Source organism: Portunus trituberculatus, chromosome 32 (assembly GCF_017591435.1).
Source record: "Portunus trituberculatus isolate SZX2019 chromosome 32, ASM1759143v1, whole genome shotgun sequence".
NCBI classification, from domain to species: domain Eukaryota; kingdom Metazoa; phylum Arthropoda; class Malacostraca; order Decapoda; family Portunidae; genus Portunus; species Portunus trituberculatus.
In genome coordinates this window covers 8,295,682-8,310,586 of record NC_059286.1, presented here as the reverse complement: position 1 = coordinate 8,310,586, position 14,905 = coordinate 8,295,682, and the positions used below count along the sequence as shown (strand labels likewise).

Genomic DNA, 14,905 nt, shown 5'->3' with positions numbered 1-14,905 from the left:
TGATTTTTTATAAGGAGGTCCAGACAAACACACACACAAACACACACACACACACACACACACACACACACACACACACACACACACAGAACACAAGGGATGGTACAAGAATCCACTGAACACAGGGTCATGTTGATAATGTCTCAGAATAGAACATAAGAACATACAAAAGAGAGGGAAGCTGCAAAAGGCTGCACTGTTAGTCCCTGTATGAGCCAAGCTACTCAACCCCTTCAATACTGAGACACATTTTTACCTTAAGATTTGTGTACGATTAGACCATTTTATTGACATTAGGAAAGGTCTATGGAGGTTAGAAGATTAATGGCTACAGTCTTCACTATTTTAATCCGCACATAAGTTTCTGAAGCTGTATGAAATCACCAAATAGTAACCAGAATGAATAAGGGAATGCATCATAGTACTCAAGGGGTTAATTTCATCTATCATCCCCATCCATAAATTGATCTAATCCATGACACAACTCACTGGAAGCCACAGGTCTCACACACATAAGGCCGCTCCTTGGTGTGTGTGCGGGTGTGTTTAGTGAGCGCTGTCTTCTCTGTGGTGGCGTAGGGGCACAGGTCACACTTAAAAGGCTTGTTCAGTGTGTGGCGGCGAATCTGTGGGGATGCAAGATGAAATGAAAAACAGACTTTCTTTCCTTCTTTCTTTCACCTCTACTCTGTCCATCCCTCTAATGCAAGAGTTAACTAGTACTTTCAATCATTCACCATTACTCTGTCCACCTCTCTAATGCAGGAGTTAACCAGTACTCTCCATCATTCACCATAATAGACAAAAAGGAAAGGAAAAAGGGAAGGAAGAAAAAAAAAGGAATCTAAGAAAGGAAAGGAAAAGAAGGGAGACGAAAATAAGAAAAATAAAGAAAAGAAAATAAGAAAAACAGAAGAGAAAAAATAAGAAAAGAAAAGAAAATAAAGAAATAAGAAAAAAACATGGAAAGCCCGAAAGTGACGATGGTGACTTAGAAAAAGAGAAAAAAAAAAAAAAAAAAAAAAGGAAAGAGAAAAAGGAAAAAATCAAACAAACACACAGACTAAAGTGAACATGAAAGCCCCAAAGTGACGACGGTGACTTAAGAAAATAGAAAATAAAAATAAGAAGTGAAAAAAAAAAAAAAAAAAAAAAAAAGAAGAAAAATCAAATTAGTGATGGTGACTTACAATGTGTGCCTTGAGCTTGTAGTCAGCCAGGGTGGTGAAGACACACTGAGGGCACTGCAGGGTCTTGGTGAGCGGCTGCCCCTCAGGATCACGCTGGTGCTTGGACGCTAAATGCTTCACCAGGTTAAACTTCTGACTGTACATCATGGGGCAGAATCCACACTAAAGGGGCACGGAATGGGAAAAGAGATTAGGTTAGGTTAGGTGAGAGAGAGAGAGAGAGAGAGAGAGAGAGAGAGAGAGAGAGAGAGAGAGAGAGAGAGAGAGAGAGAGAGAGAGAGAGAGAGAGAGAGAGAATGTGGGCACGTATTCTGAAATGCGTTGTTCTCTCACCATCATTGGTTTCTAAAGGCTCCAGTTGAAGATACTCGTGTTTATTTGGGTATTTTTATGGTTGTGGTGATGGATTGGCAAGATTTCAAGTTAATTAAAAAGAGAAACTGTCTTGAAAACCTGGTTAGTTGTCCCTGTGTCCTTGGAAAATTGTCGTAGTGAGAGAATAAAGTCTTTTTAAGAATATTTTTATGGTTCTAGAGATGGATTGGCGATATTTCTAGCTAATTAAAAGGATAAACTGTCTTTAAAACCTGGTTAGTTGTCTCTGTGGCCTTGGAAAATTGTCATGGTGAGAGGGGAAGACATTTCTGAATAGCAGGTAGTCATGGGAAGGGGAATATTTAAGATCACAAAAAAGGAGCTCATTATTTCTTTTTTATATTGGTGCAGTGAGACTGAACAAGGCTGAGAGTGGTGAGTCATTAGGGAGGTTTTAAAAGGTGATGCAAGTATACACAGTGACAAGTGAATAAAAAGCCACTGCCACATTTAGCCCTTATGATTCCTTGCACAAAATCTTGTATATTCTTAACCCCTTCAGTACTGGAACAAATTTTTATCATGAGCTTTTGGTGTTAGAAAATTTTTTTTGACATTAGGAAGGGTGTATGGAGGTCAGAAGATTAATGGCCAGAGTCTTCACTATTCTAATCCCCACATTTTCAGAAGCTGTATAAAATTGCGAAATAATAACCAGAATGAATACGAAAATGCATCTTGGTACAGATGGGATTAAAAAGTGACACTAATATATGGGTAGCAATGACAAGGGGAAGAACAGGACAGCCAATCTAGTCCTAATGATTCCTTGAACAAAATCTTGTATATTCTTAACTCCTTCAGTATTGGAACACATTTTATCATGAATTTTTGGGTGTGATTACTTGATTCCATCTACATTATGGAGGTCAGAAGATTAATGGCCAGAGTCTTCACTATCTTCATCCCTGCATAAGTTTCTGAAGCTGTATAAAATTGTCAAATAGTAACGAGAATGAAAATGAAAATACATCCTAGTACTGATGGGATTAAAAGGTGACACTAATAATGGGGCCACCATGGTACAGTGGAACCATGCGTGCTTTGGGGTCTGAGGGTCTCCAAGCGCACGGGTTCGAATCCTGTCCACGGTCCGAGTGTAGGTTGGGCTTCCTCACTTGGGGCAACGGTTTCCTAGCGGGTGGGTTTTGAGATAGGAGGTACCCTAAAAAGTATCCCCTTTAGCCCAGAAATTCCTGTGAAAAGCCCACATGGTATAAATAAGAAATAAATAAATAAAAAATGGATAGCAATGATATGCTGAAGAATAGGACAGCCACATCAACCCTTAATGATTCCTTGCACAAACCTCACATATTCCTAACCCCTTCAGTACCAGAATGCATTTCCATATTCATTCTGGTTACTGTTTGGTGATATTACACAGCTCCAGAAACTTATGTGGGGGAATAAAACAGTGAAGACTCTGGCCATTAACCTTCTGACCTCCAAAGATCCTTTCTCACGTAAATAAAATCATCTAATCGTCCACAAATTTCAAGGTAAAAAAACATGTCCCAGTATTGAAGGGGTTAACAAAAAGCTTCCAAAAATGGCTTACTTTATACATGACCTCTTCGCCACAGTGATTTCTCAGGTGAGTGCGAACTGTGGCACGTGTTTTGAAGGTCTTGCCACAGATCGCACACACTCGCCTCTCCTTGGTGATGTGTGTGGCTGCGTGCTTCACCAATGAGCTCTGCAGGGGACTGGTAAAGCTGCACAACTGGCCTGGTGATGAGAAATATGATAAGAAATGTGTGTTTTTGTGTGTGTGTGTTAAGGTACTCAGAAATGCTTTGTTCTCTAACTACGGTTACTTTCAAAGGCCACAGAGATGACTAAGTGGGTTTTCAAGAGTGTTTCTCCTTCAAATATTGCAGAATTTTCTTGTTAATCTGTCACTAGAACCATAAAAAAATGCCATTAAAACCTGTGTAACTTCATTGAAACTCTTTAAAAAGTAGTGGTGTGGTACAGGAGTGTTTCAGATGGTGGTAAATATTTTGTTGTTTTGTCTATGACTTTACAAGGGTCAAGTGGATGTTATTGGTGTTTTCAAGCGTGTTTCCATGGTCCCAGTGGTAGCTTGGCAGTTTAACAGCTTGCAGTGGAAGTTATTGGTGTTTTCAAGGGTGTTTTCATGGTTCCAGTGGTAATTTGACAGTTTGACAGGCTGCACTGTAAGTTAGTGTGGTTTTCATAGTTCCATTGGTAGTTTGACAGTTTAACAGGCTGCAGTGAAAGTTATTGGGGTTTCCAAGTATGTTTTCATGGTTCCAATGGTAATTTGACATTTTAACAGCTTGCAGTGGAAATTATTGATGTTTTCATGGTTCCAGGGGTAGTTTGACATTTCAACAGCATGCACTGTAAGTTATTGTGGTTTTCAAGGGCATTTTCATGGTTACAGTGATAGTTTAACAGGGTGTATTGGAAGTTATTCGGGTTTTCAAGAGTGTTTTCATGATTATAGCAATAATCTAACAAGTTGTAGTGGAAGATACACACACACACACACACACACACACACACACACACACACACACACACACACACACACACACGCCCAGTAGCTCAGTGGTTAGAGCGCTGGCTTCACAAGCCAGAGGACCGGGGTTCGATTCGGCCGGGTGGAGATATTTGGGTGTGTCTCCTTTGACGTGTAGGTGCTGTTCACCTAGCAGTGAGTAGGTACGGGATGTAAATCGAGGAGTTGTGACCTTGTTGTCCCGGTGTGTGGTGTGTGCCTGGTCTCAGGCCTATCCGAAGATCGGAAATAATGAGCTCTGAGCTCGTTCCGTAGGGTAACGTCTGGCTGTCTCGTCAGAGACTGCAGCAGATCAAACAGTGAAACACACACACACACACACACACACACACACTCACATTTAGCCACTGTTCCAATCTCATGTTCTTCCCAGAGGTGCAGAGTCAGCCTGTCCATCTTGCAGAAGGTTCTAGAGCACTGAGAACATGTGTGGCTCGCCTGCTCTCCCTCACGTTCTTCCTCCTCGGGCGACCCAGGACTAGGCGGCAAGGCGGTGGCGGTGGTGGTGGCAGTGGTAGTGGTGGTAGTAGTTGTGGTGGTTGACAAGACAGCATTTTCTCTTCTTGTGGTGGTGATGGTGGTGGACGTTCTTGAGGAGGTGGTGGTGTGCTCTGGAGTGCCTGGGGGTGACTGAGGTGATGGGGGGGACACAGGGACAGGGAGGGGTGAGTCTGGCAAGGTGGTGGTGGTGGTGGTTACAGTAGTAGTGGTGGTGACAGGGGAGTGAGGCCAGGAGGTGACAGGGGAGGGGATGGGGAGCTGGCAAGGAGATGGGGAGGCACGGTGGGGGTCTAACGGCAGGGGATTGGGGGGCTGGGGTGCTTGTGAGGGTGCCTCAGGGGGTGGGGAGTCTGATATCTGTGAGAGCATATCCTCCCCAGATATGGAAGGGGAGGAGGATGAGGAGGAAGGAAGACCAGCATGGGAGACAGGGCATGGCTGGATAAGAGAAGGCAGCAGGGTGGTAGTGGCAGGGGAGGAGGCCTGTGTGGTGTGTGTGGTATGTGTGGTGTGTGTGTGGAGGCAGGCAGAGGCAGGGGCTGTGGTGGTGAGGCAGCTGGCGTGTGGTGGTGGATAAAGTGGTGAGGGAGAGACAGAGAGAGCGACGGCTGTGTGAAGACTGAACTGTTGGACTGAGGGACAGGAACAGGGGAGTAGTGAAGTGGCCCCTCTGTTTCTAAGGGCTGCACGGACACTGCCTGCAGGGGGACGGCCGAGAGAGGGTGCTGGAGGTGAGACAGCTCAGCCTGGTTCATGACAGCAGTGGAGAGAACAGATGGCTGGAGATATGGAGCAATAATACTGGACTGTGTGAGGAGTGGAGTGGCCGGGTTAGGCAGCGGTGACTGGCCAAACAGGGAGCTGGTGTTGGCTACTGGGACATTACTGGGACATGAACTCTGGGCCAGCAGGGAGGCACCGAGAGGCATGGGGGAGGTGATGAGAGGCACAGGGTTAGCCAGGGACTGTGTGGTAGGGCCCTGGACATGGAAGGGAGGGGTGTCTACGGGGACCTGCGTGAGTGGGTCTGGGGGGACTGGCTGTGGTGGAGGGGCCTGTAGGAGGGAGGAGGGGTCAGCCAGGTGGGGGAGGACTGGGGGGCGGGAGTCAGGGAGCACCACCATCCAACTTTCCTTGTTTTCATTAGCACTCGCTTCCTCTGCAGGACTGTGGGGGGGGGAGAGGGGGTGGTCACTGAGGCTGTGTTCACTGTGTGATGTGCAGCAGTGATGGGCTGTAAACTGTCTGTCTGTGTGTCTGTCTTGGTTACTGCAGCTGTGTTCACTGTCTCATGGCTGTGATATGAACAAATTATTGTCAGTAAACAATATCTGTGCCAGCAAACAACCCTCACCTGGCAGCAGGAAGGGTGGAGGATGTTGGAGCAGCAGCAGCAGCGGCAGCAGCAGCAGCGGCGGCAGCGGCAGCCCCTGCAGACTGGCGCTGGGAGGTGTCCTGGAGGGAGACACCGCCAATGCTGTCCTTGACCTTGAGGCGCACTCTGGAGGGGCGGCGGGCGCGCACCCACCGCTCACCAAGCACCTTCATGTCGTCACTGCGCAGAATGTTGTCCAGGTCAACGCCAGATGGACTTGACGCTGCCAAGAACAACACCATGTGACAGTGCAGGAAACAGCGGGAGGTGCACAAGAAGAAAAGAAGAAGAAGAAGAAGAAGAAGAAGAAATGAGAGTGTTAAGGAAAGTGGAAGGTGCAGGAAGCCATTAGCCAAACACCCCCCTCTCTCTCTCTCTCTCTCTCTCCTATACAGTCCATCAAGAGAAAGAAGAAGGGAAGACATCAATACACTTCTTGTAATTAGCATTCCTCCTTTTCTGTCTCTATACTTCTGCTTTCCCTGCTGTCTTTCACTCTTCCTTTTCACACACACACATGCACACACACACACACACACACACACACACACACACACATAAAATTACTTAATGGGAAGAGAAATGAGAACAGTGGTGAGAGGAAGGAAGTCCGAGTGGAAGAAGGTAAGCAGTGGAGTTCCACAAGGGTCAGTGCTGGGTCCCATCATGTTTTTGATTTATGTTAATGATATGCCAGTAGGAATTGACAGTTATATGAACATGTTTGCGGACGATACTAAAATTATGAGGAGAGTAAAGAATGTGGAAGATTGTAACAAGTTACAGGAAGATCTTGATAAAATATATGAGTGGAGTAAGGAGTGGCAGATGGAATTTAATATAGACAAGACCCATGTTATGAAAATGGGAAGAAGTAGATACAGACCAAACTGGGATTACAGACTGGGTGATGAGAAAATTAAAGAGACCAATGAGGAGAAAGACTTAGGAGTAACCGTGCAAAACACTTTGTCACCGGAGAAACACATTAACAAGATTTTTTGGAAAACATACAACATGCTTCAAAATATTGGCCTTGCATTCCACTACCTAGATGAAGGAATGATGAAGAAGATATTATGTACCTTAATAAGACCCCAGCTAGAATATGCAGCATGTGTCTGGTCACCGATATGAAGAAAAATGTGAAGAAGGTAGAAAGGGTACAAAGGCTGGCAACAAGGATGGTACCAGGACTCAGGAGTTAGACTATGAGGAAAGACTGAGGAAGCTGGGGCTGACCACATTAGAAGAGAGAAGAACAAGAGGAGACATGATAACTATGTATAAATTGGTGAACAAGATTGACATACTGGATAGAGTTGATAAAGGTGACCACAAGTAATCATCTCCGAGGACATGGAAAAAAGCTAATAAAGGACATCTGTCTAAATGACGTGAGAAAATACAGTTTCCCGCATCGTAGCATTGATAAGTGGAATAAACTGAGCAGTCATGTCGTTGATGCGGTGTGTGTCAATCAGATGAAAGAGAGATATGACAGGAATGGACAAGGAGACAGGACACAGAGAGCTTAGCTCGGGCTCTGTAATACACAAATAGGTACATACAAATAGGTAAATACACACACACACACACACACACACACACACACACACACACACACACACACACACACACACACTCACCATCTCCCCACAGAGGCTCCAGAAACATGACAGTATTGCTTGCATCATCAGCCTCTCCCTCCACCAAACACTGATTCATATGCAGCTCTTGACGTGACCCAGCTGGAAACGCGGGAGGCAGAGACAACTGTGGCGCTGGGACATGATGCTGGTGATGCTGGTGGTGCTGGTGATGCTCTCTGACCCCTGCGACACCACACCTCTCATCACCACCCTCACTGTCGCCTCTTAAGTTCAGGACAGTCCCAGTGTAGACAACATCGCGATCTGGCTTGCTGTACGCTTCCCAAGACTCCTGTGTGTACTTTCCCTTCAAACTTGGTGCCTCTTCCAACACTGAGCTCTCAAACACTGATGGGGCGCTGCAGTGCTTGGCCTGATGGGAGAGGGAAGAGTGTGTGAGAGGGAGAGAGAGAGGGGAGTGTGTAAGGGAGATGGAAATAGAGTGTGTGAGGGAGAGGGAAGGGAAGTGTGAAGGAGAGGGAAGGGGACTGTGTGAGAGAGAAGGAAGGGAGTGTATGGAAAGTAAGGTGTGGTGAGGTGTGGTGAGGACTGTGGTAATATTAGTGATGGTGATAGTAATGACAACAATGATGATAATAATAATAATAATGGTAGGGTTCTGGTGAGTACTGCTGCTGCTGCTACTACTGCTACTACTACTACTACTACAGTACTACTACTACTACTACTACTACTGTTACTGCTACTACTACCACTACAACTTATATCCTTACAAGAGGGAATAGCTAAAACAAACTGCCTTTGCCTCTCTCTCTCTCTCTCTCTCTCTCTCTCTCTCTCTCACACACACAAACACACACATCAAAACAGAAATAAAAAAAAAGACAAGAAAAAAACAAGAGAAAGACTGAACAAATATAGACAAAAATAAGAGACAATGAAATCAAGGTACACCAACACACACACACACACACACACACACACATACCTGGCCACAAGGAGTACTGAGGGCATCCCCATCAAGACCTGGCGCCATACACAACTCACTGAAAGAAATACTGGATGTGGGACCCAAAATATTCACATTGGTATCAATCTTGAGTGGCTCTGAGTACTTTGGCGGGTCCTGGAGCAGTGTGGGGTCATGGGGCTTCATACTGACCAGTGGCAGAGAGACACTACCCCCACTGACTCCACTACCACCACCCACAAGCTCCCCACAAGCCTCCTCTGCTGTAGGGGGCTGGAGACGAGTGCACTGTGTAGCAGGGAGCTCTAGCACTGAAGGCTCCACAGAGATGTAGTTCATTTCAGGGAGGAATTGTGGGTCAGGGCCGGCCAAGTAGCTCTGGGTGTCGGTGAGAAAGCCAAACACCTGCAGGGAGCGTGCCAGAGCGACGATGTTTGACAGGCGGTGACGAGGGACAAGAAGCTCACCGCAGTACAGGTATTCAACTAATGCTCGGAGTTCACCTGTGTGGGTAGAAGGCTTGATAGGTTGATGAACAGGTATGCTAGTAAAGTGGTAGATGTGTGGGTAGATAATAAATTGATAGATAGGTACATTGGTAGGTAAAGTGGTAGATGTGTGGGTAGATAGAGTTAAGATATTGGTGGATTGGTGAATAGGTGGATAGGTAAAGATTCTATACCACACCTTAGAGAAGAGAGTGATGGGTAAACAAACACATACATACACACACACACACACACACACACACACACACACACACACACACACACACACACACACACACACACACACACACACACACACTAATATATAAATGGTTAGATAAAGAGTTAGGATGTTGTTAGTGGATATATAAAAATTCTCCAGCAAGGCATTTAAATCACACATTGGAGTAAACAGGAGTGGATACACACACACACACACACACACACACACACACACACACACACACACACACACACACACACACACACACACACATACAAGCATAACTTACCCACACCACTCAAAAAAAAAACAAGCAACTCACCAGGGGAAATGAGAACCCCAAGATTAGCACTCGACATCTGCAGCTCCACCATTCCGGACCCTAGAGACTGTAGCCGCTCCTGGAAAAACTTGCTCCCAGCGGCCAGGACTGCCTTGTGTGCGTAGATGTGCACTTCCTCACACACCAGACGCACATCAAGGAGCGACGATTGTGTGTACAGGTGGTAGAGACTGTTGGCCAGCATGACACTGTGTTCGGTGCAGGAAAGACGCTCTTCACTGTCCAGCGTTGCCATCATTGTGTATGCCTTGCCTTGGTTTGCCTTGCCTGGGTTTGTTTGTTGCTTGCTCTCTTTCACTTGCTTGCTTCCTCTAACTTTCTATCTCTCTCTCTCAGCCTGTCTTGTTACTTGTATGTGCTATCTCTGTCTCTGTCTCTCTCTTTCTTGGGTGTGCTGGAATAGATGAAAGGATGAGTACTTCTGTTTGCTCTCTCTCTCTCTTTTGTGTGTGCTGGAATAGATATGGAGATTAATACTTTTACTGTTTAGTCTACCTACTTGCTGCTAGGTGAACAGAGGCTACACATTAAGAGGCTTGCCCATGTGTGTGTGTGTGTGTGCGTGTGTGTGTGTGTGTATTTACCTAGTTGTAGTTTTACAGGGCCTGGGCTTTATGCTCGTGTGGCCCTGTCTCCATATCTACACTTATCCAATCTTACTTTAAAAGTGTGCACACTCGTTGCAGATACTACTTCTTCATCTAAACTGTTCCACTTCTCAATACATCTCTGCGGGAAACTATATTTTTTAATATCTCTCAGACATCTTCCCTTTCTCAGCTTTTTACTATGCGATCTTGTGCTTCGGATGTCATATTCTTCTCTCAAGATCAGTTTCTCCTTATCCACTTGGTCCATTCCGTTGATCAATTTATAGACTTGTATCAGATCTCCTCTCTCCCTTCTTTGTTCCAAGGTTGGTAGATCCATAGCCTTTAGTCTCTCCTCATATGTCATCCCTTCAAGTTCTGGGACCATTCTTGTAGCCATTTTTTGTAGCCTAAAAAAATTCCCAGATTGTAGCAGGATTCAAACTCAGGTCCTTGACATCGCGACATCCAAGCGCTGTGTGTGTGTGTGTGTGTGTGTGTGTGTATGTGTGTGTGTGTGTTAGGTTAGGTAAAGATGAGTTAAGCTATTAATTTTGTCAGTTTTCAGAACATGGTGTGCCATCCTTAGGGTTTTTTACACTCAGCCTTGCCTTCCCTACCATCCAGCAAGCTCCCTGGCTTGCTAGAGGGAGTGTGACACAGAAGAAGAGGTCTGCCATAAAGAATTACCTAAATTGTGAAAAAAACCTAAATGGTTTACCTTAATGAAATACTGATAACTGAATACATTAAGGCAAACAGATAGAAGGAAACAGGTATGAAACAAGTATGAAAGGGAAACTGGACACAAAAAAAAGGAAAAAAAAAAAAAGAAAAAATAGAAAATGGATAAAAATGAAGGATATGGAAATAAAATAAGAGATAGGAAGTAAATGGATAATGAATGGAGGTAATGGAAATAAAACAAGAGATAGGAAGAAAAATTGATAATAAATAGAGGAATAGAAGGATATTAGGACATTGCCATATGGCCACGTGTGTGTGTGTGTGTGCGTGTGTAAGTGTGTTATTGACCAATAGTGTGGCTTCATATAAGCTGGGTAGAGGAGCTGCAAACGGGGAGCTGGGAAATGAGGAAACCGGGAGGGATGTGTATATTTGGACACTGCCCCACACCTGACAACCTGGATTCTGAAACACTTTGCTCTCTCACCATCACTGCTTTCCAAAGGCTCCAGTTGAAGATACTTGTGTTTATAAAAGCATTTGTATGGTTCTGGTGATGGACTGGCAAGATTTCTAATTAGTTAAAAGAGCCACTGTCTTGAAAACCTCGCTAGTTGTCTCTGTGGACCTGGAAAATTGTCGTAGAGAGAGAATAAAGTCTTTTTGCGAGTATTTTTATGTCTTTGGTGATGGACTGGGAAGATTTCTAATTAATTAAAAGGAGAAACTGTCTTGAAAACCCGACTAGTTGTCTCTGTGGCCTTGGAAAATTGTAGTGAGAAGGGAAGGCGTTTCTGAATATGGGAGAATCTTCTTCCTCACTATTCTTCACTAAATCAAGTTTCCTCTCCTCTCTCGTGCAGAATAGAGAAGCAGATAGCATTAATAAAGCTGTAAATGATAACATAACAATGACTTTTAAGCCGCACCTCACAATCTGCTTCCTCACTATTTTTCACTATATCAAGTTTCCTCTCCTTCCCTCTCGTGCAGACTCTTCCCACTCATCTCGCAGTGTTGGGAAAGTCAATGTGCCTGGTGAGGTGAGAGGGAGAGGCTCAGTGTGGCAGGGACGCAGTGTGGCGGTGTGCTAGGGTGGCAGACTCCGCCTCGGTGTTTGTTTACTTCTCTCAGCTGACTGGCGTCACCTCAACTTTGGCGGGACATTGGAATCGCTAAAACAGATTATTATTTTTATTATTATTATTATTATTATTATTATTATTATTATTATTATTATTATTATTATTTTCTTCTTCTTTTTCCTTATGTCATTCTTGTTAAGGTATTTCGTTTGGTATTCTAGCGCCTGGTACAAAGGATATATATATATATATATATATATATATATATATATATATATATATATATATATATATATATATATATATATATATATATATATATAAGTCACGTGTTTCCCTAGTCTTAAGGCTGGAAATATGTAAATGGTAGTATTAATGATCTATTTTAAATATGGATAATAGGTATTTGGTGTGTAAGTGCTATGCACACACATCCATTCACCCACCCACCCACCCACACACACACACACACACACACACACGGCCCGGTAGTTCAGTGGTTAGAGCGCTGGCTTCACAAGCCAGAGGACCGGGGTTCGATTCCCCGGCCGGGTGGAGATATTTGGGTGTGTCTCCTTTCACGTGTAGGTGGTGTTCACCTAGCAGTGAGTAGGTACGGGATGTAAATCGAGGAGTTGTGACCTTGTTGTCCCGGTGTGTGGTGTGTGCCTGGTCTTAGGCCTATCCGAAGATCGGAAATAATGAGCTCTGAGCTCGTTCCGTAGGGTAACGTCTGGCTGTCTCGTCAGAGACTGCAGCAGATCAAACAGTGAAACAGTGAATTACACACACACACACACACACACACACACACACACATGGACTAGGATTGCCATATATTAAATATCAAAATTCCGGACATCTTCACTAACATCTGATAATTATAATATTGAAAAACATGTAGATCAACAATAAAAAAACCCCACCCAATTTATATACCTTTACTACAGTAACAAGGTCATCAGGCCACAAACAGGCAAACAATAACCCAACCTGAAGCCTATATCAAAGGTTAAGAGAAAAGACTGCTGCGCAACGTGAGGCCAGTCATGCCACGAAGAGAAGGCTGGGAGCATCCAATCCATGTAAGAAGGACCTTTATTTTTTTTTTCACTCTTTATGTTGCACTTGGCCAGCTTCCGTTCTTACATAAAAAAAATCAGTATAAAGGCGCAGCAGAAATATCACCCACAGTTTAAAGGTTAACAGAGACTGTGAATGGTAAGTGCGCCATACACAGTGAGATCAGTCTCTCCGGGCCTTGAACATTACCACCGGCCTGACAGTAACAGCAACCGGCCACCAGTGTCATTATAATAATGCTGCCTCAAGGCACAGCTGAGTTCTAGTGATACACCGCAGAGTGATGATGGCCTTATCCCTGGGCATAAAACACACACACACACACACACACACACACACACACACACACACACACACACACACACACCAGCAGGCGACCATGATAATACACGCGGACATACAAACACAAAGATAATAATGTTGCTGTTGGTACTACTATTACACCCATCACACACACTTCTATTCCTCATTTCTTCCTCCTATCACTACACTTTATGTATTTCAAGTGGGAAACTGCAGGAAATGCCCGAGAAACACTGAGAATTGAAGGAAATGTTGAGTTGACGCGGGGAAGGACGGAAGGTTGGTAGGGCGGGGTCTTGGTGGGCGCCAGGCGGTCTGAACGAGGGTGTTTATATAAACATCACCTTATTTAACACAGCAATGGGGTATTTATCTATTCCGGTGGTTGATTCTGCCTTTGCTTCAACCTCTGGGTCTGGAAACACACGCCAGTGCAGGCAAACATTGGTGGACTGACCCCGGGGGGAGGGCATGGCTGAGGTGCATCTGTGGCCCAATAATTACGTACGTAATTCATTTTAAAAATCGCCAGAAGAAAAAAGGCTCCCAGACTAGAATGCACTACATTTTTTGATACAATAAATACTTTAACTAATAACCAAAATATAATATCCTTACCGGGTGTATTGTTTTCAAAGCGATCTCCAACGAACTCTCCGTATGTCAAATTAACGGTATCAAAAACACATCATAGTGTCCAGAGGAAAAGCACAGCCACACTACATTATATTGCATTTTCTGAATAAGATAAAATTTTGCTTTCCAGCCAAGTAACGAAAACAGAGATTCCTCGTCGTATAAAGATTTTAGCTTTCTATTTCGGTACCGTTAAAACTTTTTAATTTGAAAATACGAATAGTTAGACTAAATTTTATGAAACATTATTACTTGATTCACGTTTTTCATATTTTTAAAGTCTTATATCAAACACCAAAATAATACTAGGAGTGATAATTAAGATTAAGTTGAAATTATAGAATACCGAAAGTGTTATTTCAAGGAAAAACAAAAAAACATAGCTAGACATGATCTTATTACGGATTATAGCTTGATTAACATTAATTTCCATGAATCAAATACAAAAACAATGCAAACTTCAATAGTAAGAGAGAAAAAACCGTGATAAAGAGCCGAAATAGTTTTTTTGCACCTTTTCTCACCACCTCCAACTTCCCTCCCCTCCCTCACACATACCTCCCCACCACTCCACCTCCACTTCCTTCACCTACTCCAACACAGCGAGCCTTAAAGCATAAGCAAACACCTGCGAAACACTAGAAAAGCGCCCTAAATCACTTGGTTGCAGGGTGAAGGGGCTGGGATGGCGGCGCCGGCGGGCTGGCGGAGCTGGCAGTGGCCTAGCGGGGCTAACCATGGCTAGGGAGGTGTTGGCGGGACGGGGCGTCAGGGATGCCTTGGTCTGGTGGTGGTGGTGATGTGTGTGTGTGTAATTCACTGTTTGATCTGCTGCAGTCTCTGACGAGACAGCCAGACGTTACCCTACGGAACGAGCTCAGAGCTCATTATT

At 44.3% G+C, this 14,905-nt stretch overlaps 1 protein-coding gene across 1 annotated transcript in view; it reads right to left on the bottom strand.

Annotated features, from left to right (window-relative positions):
- Positions 1 to 14,905, bottom strand: part of LOC123512070 — a 135,500-nt gene that overhangs the window by 3,772 nt on the left and 116,823 nt on the right. The window contains 10 exon segments of the mRNA XM_045268251.1: positions 490 to 626; positions 1,191 to 1,352; positions 3,127 to 3,296; positions 4,455 to 4,957; positions 4,960 to 5,784; positions 5,972 to 6,215; positions 7,642 to 8,017; positions 8,594 to 9,078; positions 9,609 to 10,023; positions 11,836 to 12,081. Of these exon segments, the coding sequence (XP_045124186.1) occupies positions 490 to 626; positions 1,191 to 1,352; positions 3,127 to 3,296; positions 4,455 to 4,957; positions 4,960 to 5,784; positions 5,972 to 6,215; positions 7,642 to 8,017; positions 8,594 to 9,078; positions 9,609 to 9,867 (3,161 nt within the window). The 5' untranslated portion in view covers positions 9,868 to 10,023; positions 11,836 to 12,081.